General features: G+C 45.8%; 1 protein-coding gene across 1 annotated transcript; it reads right to left on the bottom strand.

Annotated features, from left to right (window-relative positions):
* Positions 1 to 17,862: 17,862 nt before the first annotated feature.
* Positions 17,863 to 20,365, bottom strand: LOC308605521 (free fatty acid receptor 2-like). Its single transcript, XM_081215629.1, has one exon. It carries the CDS (start codon positions 20,299 to 20,301, stop codon positions 19,375 to 19,377), a length of 927 nt encoding a protein of 308 aa, XP_081071755.1. The 5' UTR covers positions 20,302 to 20,365; the 3' UTR covers positions 17,863 to 19,374.
* Positions 20,366 to 22,652: the final 2,287 nt, after the last annotated feature.

Here is a 22,652-nt window from a genome sequence, read left to right as displayed (position 1 = left end):
TCTCGGACATTTGTGTATCTTCTTTTGTGAAGTGTCTGTTCAAACCTTTTGCTCATTTTTTAAAAAAAATTGATTACTTTAATAATGAGTCCTGAGAGTTCTTTATTATCTGGGTACTAGTCATCCATTAGATATATATATTATAAATATTTTCTCTCACTCTATGACTTGTTCTTTTGCTTTATTAATTGTCTCTCGAACAACAGAAGTTTTGCATTTTGATAAAATCTAATTTATCTAGTTTTTCTTTTATGGTTTGTGCTTTTATGTCCTAAGAAATCTTTACCTACCTACCAAATTCCAGACTTCCTTTCCCTGTTGAACTGCCTGAGCACCTTTACTGAAAATGAATTGATTGTATGTATATGAGTGGATCTATTTTCTTGAATCTTTTTTCTGCTCTGGTGATCTTTATGTCTTTCCTTCCACCATTTCCACACAGTCTTGATTACCGTAGTTTTATAATAAGTCCTGAAATTGGGTGGTATAAGTCTTCCAATTTTGTTCTTCTTTTCTGAAATTGCTTTGGCTTTTCTAGGTAGTTTGCATTTCCATATAAATCAATTTCTACAAAAAATCTGCTGGGATTGGGATTGTGTCAAATCCGTAGATCAATTTGGGACCATTGACAGTGGAACAATATTGAGCCTTCCAATCTATGAAGATGATGTATCTCTCCATTTGTTTAGGTGTTTCATTTCTCTCAGCAGTGCTTTCCAGAGTTCACCATAGAGGTTTTGCATATCTTTTCTTAATTGATTCCTAAGTACTTTTGGTGCTGTTGCAGATTTCATTTTTTAAAAAATTTTGTGGGGCTTCCCTGGTGGCGCAGTGGTTGAGAGTCCGCCTGCCGATGCAGGGGACACAGGTTCGTGCCCCGGTCTGGGAAGATCCCACATGCCGCAGAGCGGCTAGGCCCGTGAGCCATGGCTGCTGAGCCTGCGCGTCCGGAGCCTGTGCTCTGCAAGGGGAGAGGCCACAACAGTGAGAGGCCCGCCTACCGCAAAAAAAAAAAAAAAAAAAAAAAAAAAAATTTTGTTTTCTCATTATTTTCTGCTCTCACAGCACTATTTACTATTTCTTCATAGCACATATCTCAGCTTATTATGATACATTTATTTGTGTGAGGATTTACTTAATGTCCACCTCCCTTACAAGACTATCCATGATGGCAGGGAACATAGCTGTTTTGCTCACCATTGGGTCCCCAGGGCCTGGCATAGAGCCTGGCACACATTAGACACTTGAGAATTATTTGCTGGTTGATGTGTGGATGAGTGGGTAAGTAGAAGAACTGGAATAGAGAGACGTCATTTTCAAAAGCTCAGAGATATTTGTCCTCAGATGCCTCAATTTATCTTCTTCTGGGACCATCATAAGAAATCCCAGCCAGTAATCACTTGGGCACTCTCTTGCAGATTAAGGCACTCCCAGTACTTTTGCTGGAAGCCACAGTGATCCTTTCTTATGGTCAATATTGATAATTCAGGTTAGTGTACTTTATTATATAGATCTTGCTTACAAAGATGAGGAAGATGTAGCTATAAAATATTCAAAAGTTAAAGGGAATGCAGGATTTCACCAGTAGCAGCACTAACAATAAGTAAAGGGCTGTCGTTTCACGCATTCATTCAACAAACATGTATCTATTCCCTAGGATGTGGTGGGATCTGTGACAAGCACCAGGGATATTGGGGTCAAAAAAATAAGCATGGCCTCACCCTCATAGAGGGCGGTTACGTTCTAGTGAAAGGAGATAAGCAATAACAAGCAAATAGGAACAGGGGAGTGGTTACGCAGTGACGGACATTATGAAGGAAATGAAGCAGAGTGATGACAGGGAGAGTGGCCATGGTGTGCTGGGGGTCAGAGAGGTACTGCTGAGCTGAACTGACATCTGAGAGGTTGAGCTGAATTTGGTGAAGAGACTGTGTCAGGTTCCGGAAGAAGAGTGGTCTGGGTGGAGGAAGCAGCGAGTGCCAGGCAGCAAGCACCTTTGCACGTGGGGGGAACAGAAATGCCAGTGTGACTGGAGCATGGTGGGCCAGAGTGAGACCACACAGGGCCTTCCTGATGACAGTAAGGAGCTGGGATTCCATTCATAAGCTGTGCGAAGTCACTTACGGCCATAAGAGGAGAGGGACGGGTTGAGAGTTGAGAAGCTCACGCCAGCTCTGTGTGAAGAATGGTCTTCAGGGGAATGAAGTTGGAAGCAGAGCGATCAAATAGTTCACTGCAGTGAACACTGCAGTCATCTAGGGAAGGTTGATGACGGCATGGATTCAGGAGAATGTAGCAGTGGAGGTAGAGAGGATCCGTTGGGATTTGGGGTACATAACTTTAAATAAATAACAGTAAATGAAGAACTTCAGAATGCCAGAGAGAATGGAACTCTCCTGGGGAATTAGAGGGAAGATGATTCTAGACCAGTACATCCAAATGGACTTTAGATTTTGTTGCTCCCTTATGCCAGTGCAGTTCAGCCTACTTGCATTGTGTATTATGCTTTTTGAGCCCCTGAAGTGGCCTTATGATAGTATGAAGGTGACAGTTTATGCCCTTCCCCACTTGCATTCTCTTGTTTTAGCCACCACTTGTCCAGGCTTTCTCTGTCATCCCAATAGTGGTGTCCTCCAACTCTGCAGCCATCTCCAGTGCTGGTGCAGTACTGAAGAAGAGAAATAAGGAGCAGGTCAGGACTAGCATCTTAGGAGTACCCTTCAGACCCTGTCTCCGTTGGCCTCTGTAGTGGGCATCATGGGTTTTTGCCATGCACTGCTGGTAACCATACCCCAACCTTCCTCTGCAGAGACTCTCCCTCCTTCACTCTCTGCTCACCTGCTTACTGTTATCAGACTGGACTCTTGGCCAATAGTATTAGACCAGCTGTGGTGGTGGAATAATGGTCCCTCCAAGAGATAACCACATCCTAATCCCTGGAACATTACATGGCAAAAAGAAAAAAAAGAAAAGAAAAGAAAAGGATTTTACAGGTGTGATTAGAGTATTATGATAGAGAGCTTATCCTAGATTACCTGGGTGGGCCTTAAACATCACAAATGTTCTTATAAGAAGGAGGCACAAGGAGATTTCAGACAGAAGAGGAGAAGGCAGTGTGATCACAGAGGTAGAGATTGGAGCAATGTGGCCATAAGCCAAGGAATGTCAGCAGCCCCTAGGAGCTGGAGGGGGCAGAGAATGTGTTTTCCTCAGCCCAGTGATACTCGTTTTGGACTTTTAGCTTCCAGAACTGTGAGAGAATAAATTTCTGTTAAGCCACCCAGTTTGTGACAATCTGTTACAGCAGACACAGGAAACCAGTACATGAGCCAATATTTATTGCCCATTCAAATGATACTATGTACCAGGCACCGCACTAAGAGTTTTGCAAAGACGAACTCATTTAATCTTTCAACCCTTCTGTGAGGTTGGCATACTCATCCCCACTTTACAGATGAGAAAACTGAGATATAAAGAGGTTAAGTAATTTGCCTGAAGTCACACAGCTGGTAAAAAGAAGAGCTGAATTCTAAACTTGGGACCCAGGCAGTCTGGCCCTGGGGTCCACAGTGGTCACCACTGCGCTGTACTCCACAGTGTACTGGGAGGGTCCGATTAGAACCAATTTCCCTGGCATCCCCCAGGAGTCCTGTAAATCCCACACAGGAGGACACAAGGGCGCAGGCAAGGGTGTAAGGTCATGGCATCTGCGTCCCACAAGGAATGTCTGCATGGTCTCCAGCCTTCCTGCCGGTGGCCCTCGCTCTTTCCCTGAAACCATGAAGGAATGACCTTCATCCCTAGTTTCCTAGGATCCACAGGCATCTCCCTAATGAGGAAGAGTGCAGTAAAGAGGCAGTTAAATCATTTATATAGGGGCAGTTCTTCCTTGTCATTGTTTACCTTTGGCCAATTATCCCATTTCTTTTCCACACCTGACCTGCCCTAGGACCCTCCCAATATGCGTGCGCATCTTTTTGCCAAGATGGATTCCAGCACAGAGGCCTGTGGGAGGTTTGACAACACTTATTATGGGGTGGCGCCCCCTCCCTTTTTGACCCCCGAGGAGCCTTCCTGTGCATGTGCAGCTGGGGAGGTTTCCCTGACCTCAGGAGTGATAGATGTGGCCGTCTTATCTCTTTACTCAGCAGGGCTCAGCTCCTGCCACTCACTTTGCCCTTGGAGTGTCCAGGGAAAACAAAGCTCCAATTTACCCTGCTTGACAAACTCCAGCTGCTCTGCCCAGGGGCCCATCTGCCTCCTACCTCATCCTGACACCTCAGACTTGCCACTTCTACCTTCCCTGGACAAGAAGTGTTCCTACAAGGATTTGGAAGTTTCAAAAGTGCCCTCCTGCCACAGGAAGGTAAGGTGATAACAAACATGACTATCTGCAAGTCGTAGCAGTGTCAAATTCTGTCTAACTCTCCCAGATGCCCCTTGGGCTCTCTCTAGAAGGGTGAACTTGGTTTGACGGAAAAGAGGAGTTTGATGGCCCTTTTCTCAGTAAGATTATTCCAAGTAGTGTTCTTTGGCAGTTTAGGATTACAGCCTGTGCAGACGGAGTGTCTCTTGTCCTGAGGTCCCAGCAGGGATCTCAAGGCTGGCCCTGCCGGCTGAGAGTGGTTTAGCCGCTGCACGTGCCTGCAGCGTGTAGCTGAAGGCTGGGGTCAGCCCTGCTTGAACCACAGAAAGTGAGAGTGGGAAAAGGCAAGTTCCCAAAGCACCAAAGGAAGGAGTTCTATGTCAGGACGTGCTACGCTCAGGTCCCGTGCAATCCCCAGTCTGCACTGTGGTGTTCCCCCTTCTCGCTCTCTCTAGAATGTGTAGTGGAATATTCATAACTGGCAATGACATTGTAACAGCTCACCTTGCATCTGCTCATTTCTTTGTTTACTTAAACTCACAAACCCTGGTGCTTTCAATTTTACCAGGCACCATTGACTTGTGTTTCTTGCCCCTGGTTGCCACATACCAGTGTGTCTCAACATATCTTTCGAGAAATGATGAGTTAAAGGACCAGATGAGGAGAAAGACATACCGGCCTGGCTGGGGATGGACCACTCTGCCTGGGGCTCCAGTCTGGCCTGGCACCCGTGTAAGCATCTGCCTGCATTCATATTCAGACTCCATCTACTTTTCTTCACTGCTACCACACGTCAGGTTGCTGCTCAGAGTGGCACCTTCCGCTTAGTCCTCCAGAAGTTTCAGTGCTTATCTGGTGTGTGCTTTGCACCCCACTTCCCCAAACACCAACAGCGATCGGGGTGCTTCCCAAAGCGCTCCCAGGGAAAGTCGCCAGGCTTCTGGGAGGGGGTGTAGGTGTGTAAGCACCTTGCTGGCTGTTCTCTTCTAGGGCCACAGAGTTTTCCCATCCACAGGAGTCACTGGTCAGAGCACTTGGTGAGCTCTTCTGCAGCTGGCACTCGGCCTCCCCTCAAGTCTCTGCCCCTGTGAATTGATCTCTCAGAATCCAAGTTCTGACTGTTCTCCCAGGCCTCTCTTTACATCCGTAATTCACATAACCCAGATTTTCTTTCTAGGATTCTTTCAGGTCATTTCTGTTTACTGTGTCTTACCCCTTCCTTCCATTCTTTCTTCACCTCCCTTCCTCTCCTCCTCAACCCAGAGCTACGTTGAATTCACCAAGTTCCTGTTCCTTTCCCAGCATGATCCAGTCAAAGCAGGTTAATCTCTCCAGTTTTGCATCGCACGGCATTCTTTGGCCAGCAGAGTATATTTCCTAGAAATTGGGATGCTGGCTTTCAAGTCCAGGGGCTCCAGCCAGCCCAGAAAGATGTTCTGGGTCCAGGCAGGCCCACTAAGCCCATTGCTGTCTGGGGAATGAGACTCCGCACTTCCTCTCACGCCTCCTCTCTTCCTCTCACGCCTCCTCTCTTTCCCAGGTTCTATGCCTGGTTTCTGTGCCACCTCCTCCCTTCTCTCCAGTATCCTATTCCTGAGCGTCATGCGTCCCAGACAGCTGTAGCCTCCCCAGATGCTCCCACAAGTCTCTTGGATCAGGAAACTGAGGGCAAGGTGACAACCAGATCATGCGTTTCATCTCTCTGTGAATGAAAGGGGCCGGAGCACCAAAGATGACAAGCATCGTTCTTGTCTTCAAGGAATTTACATTCCAGTGGGTGGGGATAGGGCGAGAATACAACAGTATCTACATGAATATAGAGGATATATATATATATATATATTGCATGGCACATTCTATGAAGGAAATAAAATCAGATGGTACAATAGAGTTATGGTGTGCGTGCGGGGGGTGAGAGTGCTTTAACTGAGGGGTGGGGAAGTGTTCCCTGAAGGGGTGGCACTTGAGCAGAGACTTGAAGGAACCCTGCTGGGGCTGTGGAAGAGCTGAGGGAGGACAAGATAGTTTGTGCAAAGACCCTGAGGCAACACAAAGCTCAGTGTGATGGAGGAACTGAAAGGAGGCCAACGTGGTTGGGGCAGGATGCACCTGAGGGAGACTGATGGGAAATGAGGTCGGAGACGCGACAGCGGGGAGGGAAGCCTCATCACGTAGTGCAGCGGGAGGATTCGGGTTTCATCCCCAAAGTTATAGGAACCCATGGAAGGGCTTTCCGCAGAGAAATGAAATGATCTGATGTGTGGTTTTTTGGGGTTTTTTTTGCGGTATGTGGGCCTCTCACTGTTGTGGCCTCTCCCGTTGTGGAGCACAGGCTCCAGACACGCAGGCCCAGCGGCCATGGCCCACAGGCCCAGCCGCCCCATGGCACGTGGGATCCTCCCGGACCGGGGCACGAACCCGTGTTCCCTGCACCGGCAGGAGGACTCTCAACCACTGCGCCACCAGGGAAGCCCTGATGTGTGGTTTTGGAAGGCCCCTCTGGTTACCTATTGGAGTACAAGAGTGTCTTGCTCTGCTATCTGTCAGGGCTTTGATTGCCCCCAGGCACTGGGGAAGCCTAACGATGTAGGGACCCCCACGGGTACCTGGCATCTGTCATTCACCCCTCCATCTCCCTCTGTCTCCCCGCTTCACTGGCCTCCTGCACAGGCCCACTTTCCAGACTAGTAGGAACATAGAGAAGACACTGTTCTTTGTGTCTCTTGATTAACTTTACTTGCATCCTTTTACTGTTATTATTTTCTACAGGTGTTTGTGACATTCTGATTTTAAGTGAATGATACAGACTCATGGGCAAGGAAATATCGGGAAGGAGGAGAGTGACTTTTCTCCTTGAGTCTTTTCTTGCCACCCTTGCTGACTATGAATATTACTGAGGAATCTCATTCTGGAGCAGAAGTCAAGCCGCAGGTGGTTCCCAGGATCCTTAGACCCCTGCTGTTACCTCCTTTCCACCCATGGTTGCCTGGGAACTGTCTGTTCTGCTCCTGTCCAGGTGTTAAGGCTGGATAAGCAGGGAGAGAAGGACCAAGCCGGGACGTCACTGGCCTCACCTCCTCCCCCTTTTACAACCCTCTAGGCTGATATGGAATGAGAAACGCTACACTGCATGTCACACCCCACCCCTGTCCAGTGCTTTCCTGAGGTCAATGGAGATTCGCACTGAAAGCAGGCCCTACTCTGGCCTGCAGAGTATTAAGAGACTTTTCTATAGGCCAGCATTTGTTTCCCAGGCCTGGCTGACGCATCCCCTTTAGTCTCTGAGGAACAGAGTGTGGTGGGGGTATTTGGGGAGAGAGGGTATGGGATGCGATGGAGTAACCACTTTGAAAAAGCATATTTGATATAATTTATATTTCAAAACCAAAAACAGTTGTTTTATGATGTGAGCCAGTGAAAGTCAGCTTCTGCTTTATTTTTACTAAAGGTCAAGAGGTAGTAAGAAGGCAAGATGGCATCTCAAGCCCAAGTCCATGGAGGGAGCTGTATCCAGAGCTAATTTAGGCAAAGCTCCAAGCTCCTCTCCAGATTCTATCCCAGCTCAGCACCCCCTTCATTGCCATCACCACATATAACCCATAGGGAGATGTAAGCAGGAGTGAAACACTCAAGTTTTAGAGTCATCAAGTTATATTCAAATGTCGGTTCCCATCCCATTTCTGCCCATGTGTTCTTTGGCAAGTTGCCTAACCTATAGTTAACCCACTAAACCCCTAGTTTCCGGAGTTGAGAGCATGGACTCTGGAGCCAGCTGTGTGGCTTGGAGTCCTGGTTCTGCTACTCCTTAGCTGTGTAACCTTGGGCAGGGTGACTCATCTCCAGGCCTCCCTCAGTTTCCTCATTTTTGGAATGGGACTAATACACCTACCTTGTAGGGTTGCTGTGAGGATTGAAGTGAATGTGTATATGTATGCATGCATGTATGTGTGTGTGTATACACGTGTACATATATGTATAAATGTGTGTATGTAAGTGGGTGCCTGGGGCATAGCAGGCACGTATAGTACTGGCTGTTACTATTATTATTTTATCTTTGTTTAGCATAAGGCTAAATTGTATGTGAGAAAAATTAGTCGATTTTTAAAAACTCCATAAGTAAATCATATTGCACGTGGTATGGGGACACAGAAGTTGTGATACTGCTGTTTGATAACTGAAGTGAAACGCGAGGCTGGACCACAGCGTTCTACCCTCTCCTTCACATCTCACTGCTTCCCGCTGACTTCTCGATCTTTTCCTGCTACTTCTTTTCTTTACTGGATTTTTCTATCGTGCAGCTTAAGGAAGACCAGCCTCCTTAGGTCTCTATTGAATTCTTCTAGCCCTCTCATCCTTCCTACTCCTCCACCTGAAGAATTATTCTCATGAGGATTCCAGAGTCCCATAACCACTCTCCCCTCCAAGAGGGGAAGACACCTATTGTATCATAGATCAGCAGTTCTCAAAGTGTGGTCTCTGGGCCGGCAGCATCAGCATCACCTGGGAACTTGCTGGAAATGGACATTCTTGACCCCTCACCCTAGACCTGCTGAATCAAAAACTCTGGGGGTAGAGCATTGCGATTTGTCTTTTAACCAGCCCTTCAGGAGATTTTGGCGCACACTAAGGTTTGAGAGCCACTGTCACAGAGGAAGGGTAGGTCCAGTGGCTTTGTGATGTTGTTCAAGTTCACAGTCCTGTTCTGGACACCTGGTGCTCATGTGAAACTGTAAGTCTCAGTTGTGAACACAGGGACCAGAGGCAGAAGGGGAGGTCGAAAGGGAGCCAGCTGGCCACTCTGAATGCCTTTTAGCCTGGTTCCCTCCTGAACCTTCCAAAGGCAGAGCTCAGGGATGTCAGCCAGGCAGTCGGGGAGACAGGCTGGATTCCCATGTGGGCTCTGTCTTGATGAGCTGTGAGGTCTTGGGGAGTCCCTTAACCTCTCTGGGCTTCCTTGTGGGTTGTAGCCCTGTGTGAATAGAGCAGGATTGTTTGGGGGAGTAAGTGAGGTAACATTTGCAAAAACACTTTGCCAGACTGAAAATAGTCCTCTACTGTAGATTGTAACCAGACAAGTAAACTCTTTCCTGGAGTGATCCTCAACTTTTTTCCAGTGGCCGCACGTGGGACAGATTATGCTCCCATGCTGGACAAACTCCCAGAGCATTCCACCTGCAACTTCTACCATTCCTCTCTTGCTCAGCAGAGAGAATGTTGACAGCTTGAGTCAGAAGTTCCAAGGAGCAGAAACGATGTCTCTCTGCCTCGTGGCCATGACCTTGTCAGTTCCCTCGGCCCCACGCTAGCCCCGTTCAGCACTGGGCAGTATTCCCATCAGCATCTCTCTAACCCTCCTCTCTTCTCCCTCCCTGGTTCGGTCCATCTCTTGGAAGTGAACCCCTTGCCTTGTCCCCAACAGCGTGGCCCTCTCCTGAGTCCTTCTACTCTATGCCATCAAAGGCCCTTTCCCAGAGCTCAAGCAGCCACCTAAGAACTTCGCTTTACTCTGATTTTTTATTGAGCAAGAGGGTGGCAGCCTCCAAAAGGAAGTCTTCAGGCTCCTAGCGAGGGGGCAGAGTTGGAGCTGCCTCTCCTCATCTGGCTCTTCTCCAGGGTCAGGCTTTTACCAAGACGGCCGTGCCATTGGCAGAAAGTCAATAGCTGATTACTTCTCTGTCTTTCCTCAGAAAGCCCTGTCTTGGCAACTCCATCGAAAGGAGCCTCCATCCTCTCCTCCGTATTACAATACTCTGCTGTGTTTTCATCATCGTGTTTTACCGAGATCTAAAATCGTTTTGTTTGTCAACACTTCTTGGTGACTGAGAAGTGCTACTCAGGTCACAGGCTGGGTTTTCTAATGCTCCGGTAAAAGCTCTTTGTTGTGCCTAGTAATTAGAAACACACACGTAGGCATACTTTCAGGTTAAGCAAACAAGCATTTTTTATTTGCTGCTTCTCACCACCCCTTGGCCCAGAAATGAGGAGGAAGCCGCACTTATATTATCAAAACAACATTGTGAACTCTCTGGAGTCTTTTATTATTATTGTTATTTTTTATTTTTTTGGCCACATTGCGCAGCATGCAGGATCTTAGTTCCCCAGCCAGGGATCGACCCTGAGACCCCTGCAACGGAAACGCGGAGTTTTAACCACTGGACCGCCAGGGAAGTCCCTAGAGTCTTTTATTAGTTTGGTCACATAGTAATCGTCTAAAGTGCATCTTATTCCTGGAGAGTCCAAGTGGTAGACCTGAAAGGATGTACCAGTATCCTCCAACTCCAGGGCACTTCCATAACACAAACCTCGTGCGAGCTGGTAGCTTCTCTGTCTCGTTGACCATAGTATTCCCCGCACCTTGAGCAAGGCCTGACGTGGAGCAGATACTCTGTAAATATAGCTGAATGAAGGAATGAAAGACAGATAAGGATGCGGGCTGGTGTCTCCATCTCTGGAGAAAGGAGTGGGCCTTTGTCTTCCTGACACCTTGCAGTGAGAGCCTTTTGGGAGACCTAGCATCATGGTTTAGAGCATGTGAAACATTTAGAACAGTGCCAAGCCCACAGGAAGTTCTCTATAATGTTCCCTGTTCTCCGCGACCCAGGCAGAGGCCCCAGCAGACTCATTTCCCCTCCCGGGATCCTAACGTTGAGCCCTTTCGTGCTCCTTGCAGCACACCCAGTGGATGTTGGACAAAATTCTGTACCGCTGTCTCTGAGTCCCCCCCACTGGCTCCTGACTTTTCAGGAAGCTGGTGGAATAAAAGGAGCACTGGACCTGGAGGATCAACATAGATTCTGGTTCAGGTGTGAACATTGCCTGGCTGTATATCTGTGAGGGAGCTACTTAGCTTCTCTGGACCTTGGAGCCTCACTGATGCAGAAGGCATAAGAAACCAACTTCAGTGATTATCTTATGACTCAATTGTGATTATCTTATGACTCAATTGTGATTATATGTGTGGAAACACTTTTAAAACTGCAGAACAGGAACTTCCCTGGTGGTACAGTGGTTAAGAATCCGCCTGCCAATGCAGGTGACAAGGATTCAAGCCCTGGTCTGGGAAGATCCCACATGCCATGGAGCAGCTAAGCCCGTGCGCCACAACTACTGAGCCTGCACTCTAGAGCCTGCAAGCCACAGCTACTGAGCCCTTGTGCCACAGCTACTGAAACCCAAACACCTAGAGCCTGTGCTCTGCAACAAGAGAAGCCACTGCAACGAGAAGCTCGCGCACTGCAACAAAGAGTAGCCCCCGCTCGCTGCAACTAGAGAAAGCCCGCGCGCAGCAACGAAGACCCAACGCAGCCAAAAATAATAAATAAATAAATTTATTTTAAAAACCGCTGCAGAACACACTTCTTCTGATTTAAGTTATTGTTGTTAACCAAGCATCTGATCTATTAGAGCACCGAAGGCAGTCCCCAGCATGCCCAGAACTATGTGCCATTCCTTGTCCATGTGCTTTGCCTCTAACCCTTGCATGTCAAAATGCAAATGAGTTGGTGAAATTATGAGAAAGATAGCTTCAAATCTGCTCTAATTTATTCTTGAAATATCATAAAAGGTATATTTCAGAAATATCCACTCTTTATTATTGGTGACAAATTATTTACCAAATGTTTGTATTAATACCTTCGTTCTAAGTGACAGAAACTTGCCCAGGCTGATTAAGGAAAAATGGGAAGTTTTGGCTATGTAATTGAAGAGTCTGGGGCAAAGCTGCTTCAGGAATGGCCCGATCCAGGTGTTTAAACGAAGCTGTTGGTCATGTGTCTCCATGTCTTAGCTCTGTTTTCTTATGCCAGCTTCATTCTCAGGCAGGCCCTTTCCAAGTAGTGGCAAAGGTGGCTCCCCAAAGCTCCAAGATTACATTTTACCAGCCTAACAACCCTGTGGAAAGAGTGTGCCTCTTTCCAAATCATTCCAGAAGAATCTAGAAATGGTTGACTCTGGATGGACTGGCTTAGGCATGAACCCAAGTCTGGGTGGCATGCCCTCCCCTGCAGCTGGTCTGGAGCCAGCCTTTTTCCCCCAACCCCCCATCCCATGCCACATGGACTGAGAGTAGAGAAGGAGTGATTGACTAAAGGAAAAGTGGGATGCTGTTACCAGAAGAAGGAGGAAAGGATGCTTGGCAGGCAAAACTCCAGGTATCCACTCGCGGCAGGTCACCACACAGGAAACAGGCTCAGCACAGAAGTAAGGACTGTTAGATCATAGGCCAGCTGAACACCAGGGCGTTAACCTACTCTGACGAGCAAGACCAGTTCTGCTTGGTGCCTCCCCACCTCAACTTATGTAATCCCTCCACCAGTTTACCTCAAGTCCTCACTCAGTTTTCTTGACCTTTACTATTCTGGCTTCACCCGTCCACTGGCAGTGAACTCCTCACCTTGTTCCCCAACTGGGTGACCCTGTGGTCACTTGGGCCTCTCATCCTTTTCCCTTTCTGGGTCAGATTTTAAGGTGCTTTCTCCCAGGCACTTGCTCTGTGTTTTGGATGACTAGCCTCATCCCATTCCCGAGCAGATGGCTCTCAGAGTTCAGCCCTGAACGGACATTTACCAACTTGTGGAGGTGCAGAGACACAGGTACTTTCTGCCATCTCAGGGTCTCCCAGGAGCCAAGAACATTTACACTTGAACTTGCAATGTGCCAGGAAGTGGAAGTTCAAGAGTTGAGCTCTTTCTCAGGCCACTCAGCCCTCTCTGTTTCCCCAAAACTCTGTTTCCACAAATCTAATTTATCTTCTCTAGATCTCAAGCCATGATTATTCTTTCACATGTGGTTCTGCTTTCATAATTCAGGTATCCCGTTTTACATCTTTTCCTGGGCTAACCAAACGAACTTGCATATGAGTTTGCTCAGGTACTCCTGTCCCTGCCCTTCCTTGCCCTCACTCCTTGTTTGGTCTGTCTTCCCTAGTCAGACTCCAATTGAATTGGCTATTCCTCAGCCCTGTCTCACAAAACCACTCTAGAATCCCTAGACACATGAGTACCTAAGAAGAAAGTGGGGCCACGTGTTCAACTGTCCCCAGAGGGCTGGGGTCCTGACACAGCCCGTCACTGTGTGCAGGCAGGGCCTCTGATTCTGTCTCCCAGTGTCCCGTCCCCTGACTCTGCATCGCCTCTGCCTTTTCCCCACCTCAGCTCTACTTAAACCACATCGATCCAAGATGACTCCAGTTTCCTTGGAAGCCATTTGACAAAAAAACATAAATACATGATAGATGATGCTTCATGGTTCCACAGGAACTGTGTCTTGTCTTGGCACATGTTATATGGCCCAGAACCAACAGAGGCTACGTTCTGATCCCCACGAACCAGGACACTTGACACTGCCACCCCCTAGATTCCCCCCTCAGAATCCCAGCATCTTATTTTCTTTTTATACCATTGTCAATCTGAGCTCTCCTCCAGGACCCAGACTTCCTTCCAGTCACCATTTCTCCCCAGCACATGTGCACTTCCCATATAAACAACAGAATGGGGGGAGAACCCCCTCTCTGCTACATTTAATTGTATCATTCTACCTTCATGCTCTCCTGGAATGTTCCTAACAATCTGGATTTGGTTAAGAAAGATGAGGAATGGGGAGAGGGACCACTCTCCTTTACCCCAGGGGCCTGGAAAGGTTCTCTGCCCCACTTTGCCCATGTGTACATATGTATATTGACATATACACATAGTCCATATACATGTACATGCCATGTGTTTGGCGCATATGCCAATCCACTGGGTTACTTTGAGGGTCTCAGGCCTCACTTGAACTCCTTTTCCTGTTGGCAGGTAGTGCATGCCTGGTCTGTTCCCTCCTGGTCATGACCTTATGTTGACTACAAGCCCAGAGTTGGAAGAAGAGCTTGTGGGAAGGAAGGTGGTAGTGGTAGTGGGGTTTCTGTACTATGAGTCTTTTTTTTTTTTGCTTTTCAGAAAGAGCTGGATTTATGTTCTCACTTTGGAGAATAGTTCGGCAGTTTCTGCTGAAACTGAAAATGCAGACGCCGGTGCTCACAGTATTTCCCTCCTTTGAGGAATTTTCCCACAAGTGTACGAAAAGACATGTACAAGGATGTTCGAAGCAGCACTGTTATGCTGGTAGAAAATCTTCAAGTCCACAAATCATTTCACTCTTCCCTGCCTTCCTCTTATCACTCTGCACCCTGCCCCTGTAGCAGGGCTTCCTCATGGGGGTGATATTGTAAATGCTAGAGTTGGCCTCTTAGTAGGCTTCTCGTAAGCCATCAGTTCTCCAGCTAAGTGGGGATGGGGCATATAGCCTCTGCCAAGTGAGCTGGTGACGATCTCAGAGGGATATTATGCAAGTAGGATGGAGTGGGTGGTTGAAAATACATGTTTAACATAATTTTATATTTGCCAGACAATAATACACTGCACAGTGCTCCAGGAATTATTTATTTTATCAGCAGGTGCAACAGTAGTTGCATTGAGCTAGATTATATGAACTAGATGTTATCAAGTACTCTAACTGCAAAATAGGGGCTTTCACTGTAGCTTTGCAAACCTCCCACGCATAAAGCACACTAAGTGTGTTCATAAATTTTACCCTGATGAGCTTTCCTTAATCGTTTTCTTTTAAGGATACTTTTTTTTTTTTTTTTTTGCGGTACGCGGGCCTCTCACTGTTGTGGCCCCTCCCGTTGCGGAACACAGGCTCCGAACGCTCAGGCTCAGCGGCCATGGCTCACGGGCCCAGCCGCTCCGCGGCATGTGGGATCTTCCCGGACCGGGGCTCGAACCCGTGTCCCTTGCATCGGCAGGCGGACTCTCAATCACTGCGCCACCAGGGAAGCCCAAGCATACTTTTTAAAAGATTTTTTCTTGATATGGACCATTTTTAAAGTCTTTACTGACTTTGTTACAGTACTGCTTCTGTTTTATGGGGGGGGGTTGTTGTTTTTTTTGGCCACGAGGCATGTGGAATCTTAGCTCCACGACCAGGGATTGAACCCACACCCCCTGCATTGGAAGGTGAAGTCTTAACCACTGGACCACCAGGGAAGTCCCCTTTCTTTAATCTTTGCTGAAAAAAAATCAAATGTACAGTTTTTTTCAGGATGACACTGGCAATGATAATTAGTATTGAGCCTTCCCCTTCCTCCAGTTAATATAACTTCTAAGATCAGAAATTCTATCTATATTTTAGAACAGCATATCACCACCTAAATGAAGGTGAAGTAATCCTGTCCCATAAAACAAAAAGAAAAACTCCAGTGCAAAAAATCTTTAGAACAAGATTCTTGACTAGCATAAAGTGATGAACATGTTGGCCTGTGCAGAGCAATTATATATTATTTATCTAAACCAGTTTTGTTACTTTCTATCTTGTGATAGAATTGTTCTGGTTTTTACATCTCACTTATTACATCAAAAAGCTTTGCATTTCACCAGGCAGACTTTAAACTCACATCTATGAAAGTTTAAGTGGCATTAAACTTTAACTATGAAATTTTGAATCATTAGATGCTTAAACACCAAGTAGCATGATGTTTTATGTATGTTCAATTGCATTCATCAGAACAAGCATGTTTGTCATCTAACTGGACCAACAGTTCTCAAACTTGTTGATCTCAGGACACTTTCATACTCTTAGAAATTACTGAGGACCCCAAAGAGATTTTTTACATTTATATAGATTTTGGATGTTGACATTCACGAAAGCTATTGACATTTACCATATTAGAAATTAAAACTTTTATTTTTAAAATATGTATTAATTTATTTAAAAATAATAATCATAAGACCATTATATGTTAATATAAATAACATATCTCCATGAAAATAACTTTGTTTTAAAAAAAATACTGAGAAGAGTGGCATTGTTTTATATTTTTGCAGATCTCTTTAATGTCTAGCTTAATAGAAGGCAGCTGTTTTCTCATATCTGTTCTGCATTCAGTCCATTGTGATATCATGTCAGGTAGTCTCTGAAAAACTCCACTGTACATTAATTTGTGAGAGAATGAGATAAAAAAAGGAATTAATATCTTAATATCATTATGAAAATAGTTTTGATCCCACAGATCACTGAAACGATCTCTGGGCCCCCCAGGGGTCTCCAGACCACATTTTGAGAGCTGCTCTACTAGACTCACATAGTTAGATGCCATCTGGATTGGTTTTTCCTTAATTTGTGCTATTTAAAGGGAAGAAGAAAGAAAAGGTGGAACCAACTAAGGCACTCCTCATATAGTAAAATATCTAAAATAACCACTAAAGTAATAAAACAGGGCATAAAATATCCAAGTCAGTGATATGAGAAATCAATATGAGAATGATATGAGAAATGAAAAGAAATAAAACAACTTAATCCTAATAGACGGCAAGGGAAGTAAAAAAAGAAATATTAAAAGATGAGGAGGGCCTCCCTGGTGGCGCAGTGGTTGAGAGTCCGCCTGCCGATGCAGGGGATACGGGTTCGTGCCCCGGTCTGGGAGGATCCCATATGCCGCGGAGCGGCTGGGCCCGTGAGCCATGGCCGCTGAGCCTGCGCGTCCGGAGCCTGTGCTCCGCAACGGGAGAGGCCACAACAGTGAGAGGCCCGCATACCGCAAAAAGAAAAAAAAAAAAAAAAAAAAAAAAAAAAGATGAGGAAAATAGAAAGCACAAAATAAGATGGTAAATGTTTCTTTTCTTTAAAATTTATTTAAATGAATGTGTTCACTGTGGTAATTCATCTGACCAGTACACTTATTATTATGCCACGCATGATATGTGTGTACATTTCAGTATGTATGTACACTTCAGTGAAAGTGTTTAAAAATAGATGGCAGAAATTAATCCAAATTTATTGGAAATTATTATTATATAAATATAAATGAATGAAATCATGTAGTTAAAAGACATATACTGGGGCTTCCCTGGTGACGCAGTGGTTGAGAGTCCGCCTGCCGATGCAGGGGACATGGGTTCGGGCCCCGGTCCGGGAAGATCCCACATGCCGCGGAGCGGCTGGGTCCGTGAGCCATGGCTTCTGAGCCTGCGCGTCCGGAGCCTGTGCTCCACAACGGGAGAGGCCACAACAGTGAGAGGCCTGCGTACCCCCCAAAAAAAAAAAAAAAAGACATATACTTTTGAATCATAGGACCAGACTACAGGAAAATCCAACCACTGCATATATTGCTTATAAAAGACACATTTAAAACATAAGGTTATTGAAAGTTTGAAAGTGAAAGGATGGACAAAAATGTACTAGGCAAATACTAATAAAATAAAAACAAGTTGACGTGGCTATATTAATATCAGACAAAATAGATTTTAAGGCAAATTAATGTTGAAAGACATTCAACAATCTTAGAAGACAGAACTATAAGGAGAAATAGACAAATTCATCATCATAGAAGGAGCCTCTAACACACCTCCTCATGCAACTGATAGATCAAACAGACAAAAGTAAATAAAGGTTTTATGATCTTTAATTTGAACATTACAAATTAACAAGTTTGATCTAAAGCATATAGAGAGAACCCAGCACTCAACAATTGCAGAATCTATATTCTTTTCACACCTGGAGCATTAGATGGACTATATTGTAGGCCAAAAAGCGATTCTCAACAAATTTCAAAGAAATGGTACTATTCAAACAGTATTCTCTGATGGCAGTGCAATTTAGTTAGAAATGAAAAACAAGAAGATCAAGAAAAAAATCCATATGCTTGAAAATTAAGAACCATTTTTAAACCCAAGGGTCAAAGAAAAAAATCATATGAAAATTAGAGCCAATTTAGAACTCAAAATAATGAAAATTCTGCAAATCAAAATTGTGGCATCCCACTAAAGCTGCTCTTAGTGGGAAATTAATAGCCTTATATACTTACATTAGCAAAGAAGAAAGGCTAAAATTAATGAGTATCCAACCTTAAAAAGTAGGAAAAGGAACAACTGAAAAGACTCACTAAAGTAGAAGGAAGGAAACGATAAAGACAAAATTAGACATCAATGAAATAGAAAACAGGATACATGCCAGAGAAGAGCTGGGTTTTTTGAAAAGACAAATTAACAGACCTCTGGCAAGATTGATCAAGGAAAAAAAGCATATAAATACACAATGTTGGGGATTGAAAATAAGACATAACTACTAAGAAGTATCCTGACCCAAGTTTCTTCACACCACCACTGACTTTTCTCTGAAGACTTTTTTCTTGCCCATTTTGTAGACCTGAGCCAGAAACTGCTTTGATCAGGATACTTGTCCTCTGGGCTCACATGCAAGGACCTCATCTTCTTCTCCAGACACCTGCCTGTGCTGGATGTTCAGACCCAATAATTGGAACCCCCGCCTGCTTTAGGGCAAAGGATAGAGCTAAGAATTCTATAGTAGATACAGGCATACCTTGGAGATATTGTGGGTTTGGTTCCAGACCACAGCAATAAAGTGAATGTCACAATAAAGTGTCACGTATTTTTCGGTTTCCCAGTGCATGTAAAAGTGTATACTGTACTGTAGACTATTAACTGAACAATAGCATTATGTCTGAAAAAACAACGTACATACCTTAATTTAAAAATACTTTGTTGCTAAAAAGTGCTGGCCATCATCTGACAATACAGGATTGCCACAAACCCTCAAATTGTGAAAAGTGCAATGTCTGTGAAATGCAATATAATGAGGTATGCCTGTAAATTAATACTACCATCTTATAGACGCTGAGTGGGGAAGGCAAGGAATTCCAAGACTCTGATATTCGAGGATAAAAGGGCCTGTGCCTTCCCATGAAGCAGTATTAGCCACAAATGAGGAAATGTCATAAACCACAGGGAACAACATGAAAACACTCTCCCAGTGGATGACTTGGATTTGCGAGGCCCACTGCTTTTCTTTGCCCCTTAAGCTAGGCACAGGAGAACTCACCCCGGTTCTGTTACATTGTTCCCCTTTTTGAGCTCCATCCCCCGTAGAAACTTAACACCAAGCTGACAAATCTAGTTTCCTGTGAAGCTGACATTGGCCGCACCTAAGCTCCCGTTTCCTCTCTTTGCAGCCAGCTATGCAGCTCTTCTCTTCCAGAACCCTGACAGTGAGGCACCCCAGCTCTGCAGCCTATGTAGCCTTTTGTCAAAGGCTTTGCGCACAGCTGAGGAGGAGAAATAGAAAATCAAAGGGTCCATGCAAGCATTGAGAGCGCTGAGCATCACTATGCCCACCCGCCACCTTTCACTTGTGTTATGAAAGAACCCCATCACGTGAGACACATTGTAGGTCCCAAAACATACCAGGAAATTGAACAGGGTCACAACCACCAGCCCCACGGCTCTCCAGCGCTTCTGGGAACCCACTTGGGTCTGGGAGAGAATGATTCGCACAAAACGCCAGTAGCAGAAGATGGTGACCACCATGGGGATGAAGAAGAGGACGAGGCACATCTCTAGCCGCACAGGAAGCACCACCTTCAGCTGCTCTGTGGTGAAGTTGTCATAGCAAACAGAGAGGTTTTGGGCATCACTCGTCGACTTGTTGGTTGGTAAGTATTGGGCAACGAACACAACGCTACAGTGTCCAAGGGACAAGATCCAGGAGGCCACAGCAGCAATCACTCCGTACATGGGCCGGCGGGACAGCTTGTACCGCACGGGGAAAGCCACACTACGGTAGCGCTCGACGCTGATGCCCACCAACATCCACGTGCTGCAGTAGATGCTGCTGTAGAAACCAAAGCTAGTGAGGGCACAAAGTAGGTTCCCCAAGGGCCAGAAAAAATTATGCGCAGCCTCAACCATCTTGAAGGGCAGGAGCAGCAGCAGCAGGAGGTCCGCCAGCGTCAGGCTGAGCAGGAGGATGTGGATGGGTGCAGGGTTAGGCTTGCGGACACGCCCCACAAAGGCCTGCAGCGCCAGGAGGTTGGCAGGGAGACCAAAGAGTAAAGATATAAAGTAGATGAAGAGAAATCCCAGGCTTTGGAGACTTGAGGCCATCTTTCCTGAAGAGACAAAAGATGGTGTCAGAATCCTCTCTGACTTTGGGTTTCCCAGCCCCAAACCAAGGCGAATCAGATTCTTTGCATCTCCCCTCCATGCTTCACTGAGTGATTATTCCTAACCCTGAAGGCAGAGTGCTATTCTGCTTCCTGTGTGCCAGGGAGAAAGAAGGTCTCCTTGCTTCACAACCAAATTACTTCTTTAGAACACTCCCCCTCTCCATTTCCACTCTACAAATAGAGAGAGAGAGAGAGAGAGAGAGAGAGAGAGAGAGAGACCTAAGAGTTTTGATGTCGCAGAAGCTCCCACAGGAAAAGTTCTGAGGTCTCCAAGTGCCCACTAGAAAGGGCACTTTGTGAGAGCAGTGCCATCATCTGTCTTGTTCCCCATTTTGTCTCCAGTACCTAGAACTGTGCCTGACACATAGTAGGTGCTGAACTAACATCTGTCAATAAATGAATGGCTGTGTGAACTGTGCGCTTCATCACAAAGAGCGAGTGATCCCAAGACTGTCTCTGAGCTTCTCCAAATTCTACTCGGCCAGCTTGTGGCTTTTTTCTCTCCTTATCTTTGTCTTTTTTCTTTTTCTTTTCTCTCCCCAGGTCACAGAGCTTGAACACAAGATTCTCAGCTTCACCGCTGAAAATGGGAGTGTGGTTAAGCCTGAGGGAAAAGCAGCTTAAGCCCAAGGTGAGTCTCAGATGCTCAGCTTCTTGATTCCATGTGGAGCCAGTCAAAGACAACCTGTAGGTTTGGGTGGGGTAACAGAAGGGAACTGACCTGGACCAGGTAACCAGGATTCCAGTCCAGGCCATGCCTCAGATCAGTCACATGGCTCTGGGAAAATCATTCTAAGTCCTCTCAGCATCAGCTTGTTTTCCTTTGCACCACATATAACCAGTGATTTCACCAGAACTGCCACAATTCCCATATGCTGCCTGCCAATTCACCTTCTCTCCCCTTGAAGAAAGCACGTATCCGTGAGATTTATGTCAATCAAGAGTAACCTTTAATCTCCTTTAATTAAAAAGTATACATTTAAAATTAAACTTGAGTCTTTAACCTATTACTGGTAACATATTGCTGTTGGCCCATCTGTCTATCTCACTCCCAAACTGGAAAATCTCAGAAGTAGAGGGCCCGGTGAACAGGGAGATTCCCCGCCTAGTTGGGACGGAGCTCACCTTTTCTCTTCCTCCTGCCCTCACCCATGCCCTGGCCCTCACCAGCACCCTCTCTCCCTTGACTTATCCTGGCCCCCTTTTCGTTTCTATGTCCTCTTCCCTCCCCTCCTTTGAGAGTAAACCCCATATCTGCTACCTTTTCATAAGTTTATCTGCACACGCTCCTTCCATCCCATTTCCTCCTAGGGTTGTGATCCCAACAGCCTCTTCCCTGAGCACAAGCAAAGTCGGGTGCCTTACCTTTTCCTGGAGGAAGATGGATGGCTTTGCAAATATATTAGGTCTCAGAAGCAGGTGGAACCTTGTCTAACTGAGCCACTTTATTTTCCCCCACAAACAACAGTCTTTTATATCTGGAAGAGTCACATGGTCAAAAAGAGGAAGGTCAATAGTTGAGCTCTTTCCAAGGCAACCTGACCTGGATCCCCTACAAAATTCTGTCCCCACCAAACATATTTCTTCCAGAATCCAAATTGTGATTTTTCTTTTGAACTTTCTGCTCCTTCTGCGTTCCAAGTAATCAATTCTTTTCCCTTTCTGTGGGCTGTTTTTTTTTTTTTTTAAAGATGTTAGGGGTAGGAGTTTATTAATTAATTTATTTATTTTTGCTGTGTTGGGTCTTCGTTTCTGTGCGAGGGCTTTCTCTAGTTGTGGCAAGCGGGGGCCACTCTTCATTACGGTGCGCGGGCCTCTCTCGTTGCGGAGCACAGGCTCCAGACGCGCAGGCTCAGTGGTTGTGGCTCACGGGCCTAGTTGCTCCGCGGTCTGGGATCCTCCCAGACCAGGGCTCGAACCCGTGTCCTCTGCGTTAGCAGGCAGATTCTCAACGACTGCGCCACCAGGGAAGCCCCTGTGGGCTGTTTTTGCAAACAATTTTGCACACGCATCACTTTCTGCTCCCGCTACTCTTTCTTCACCTGTTCCCTCTTCATCTTTTCTCTCAAGATCCCTGACCTGGTCAATTTCCTGTTCTCTTTCCAGGAAGCTCTGGCTGAATCTGGTTAGTATCTTGAGCATTGCCTGACTTCCTCCGGCCCATTAGGTCCCTTTTGTTTTTTTACTTTAATTATGTTTTTATTAAAAAAATTTTTTAAAATTGGAATATAGTTGCTTTACAATATTGTGTTAGTTTATACTGTACAGCAAAGTGAATCAGCTATACGT

This window comes from Mesoplodon bidens (assembly GCF_964165515.1).
Source record: "Mesoplodon bidens genome assembly, chromosome: 18".
Lineage (NCBI taxonomy): Eukaryota > Metazoa > Chordata > Mammalia > Artiodactyla > Ziphiidae > Mesoplodon > Mesoplodon bidens.
Note: the sequence above shows the minus strand (reverse complement) of the source record. Positions and strands in the feature narration are given on the sequence as shown.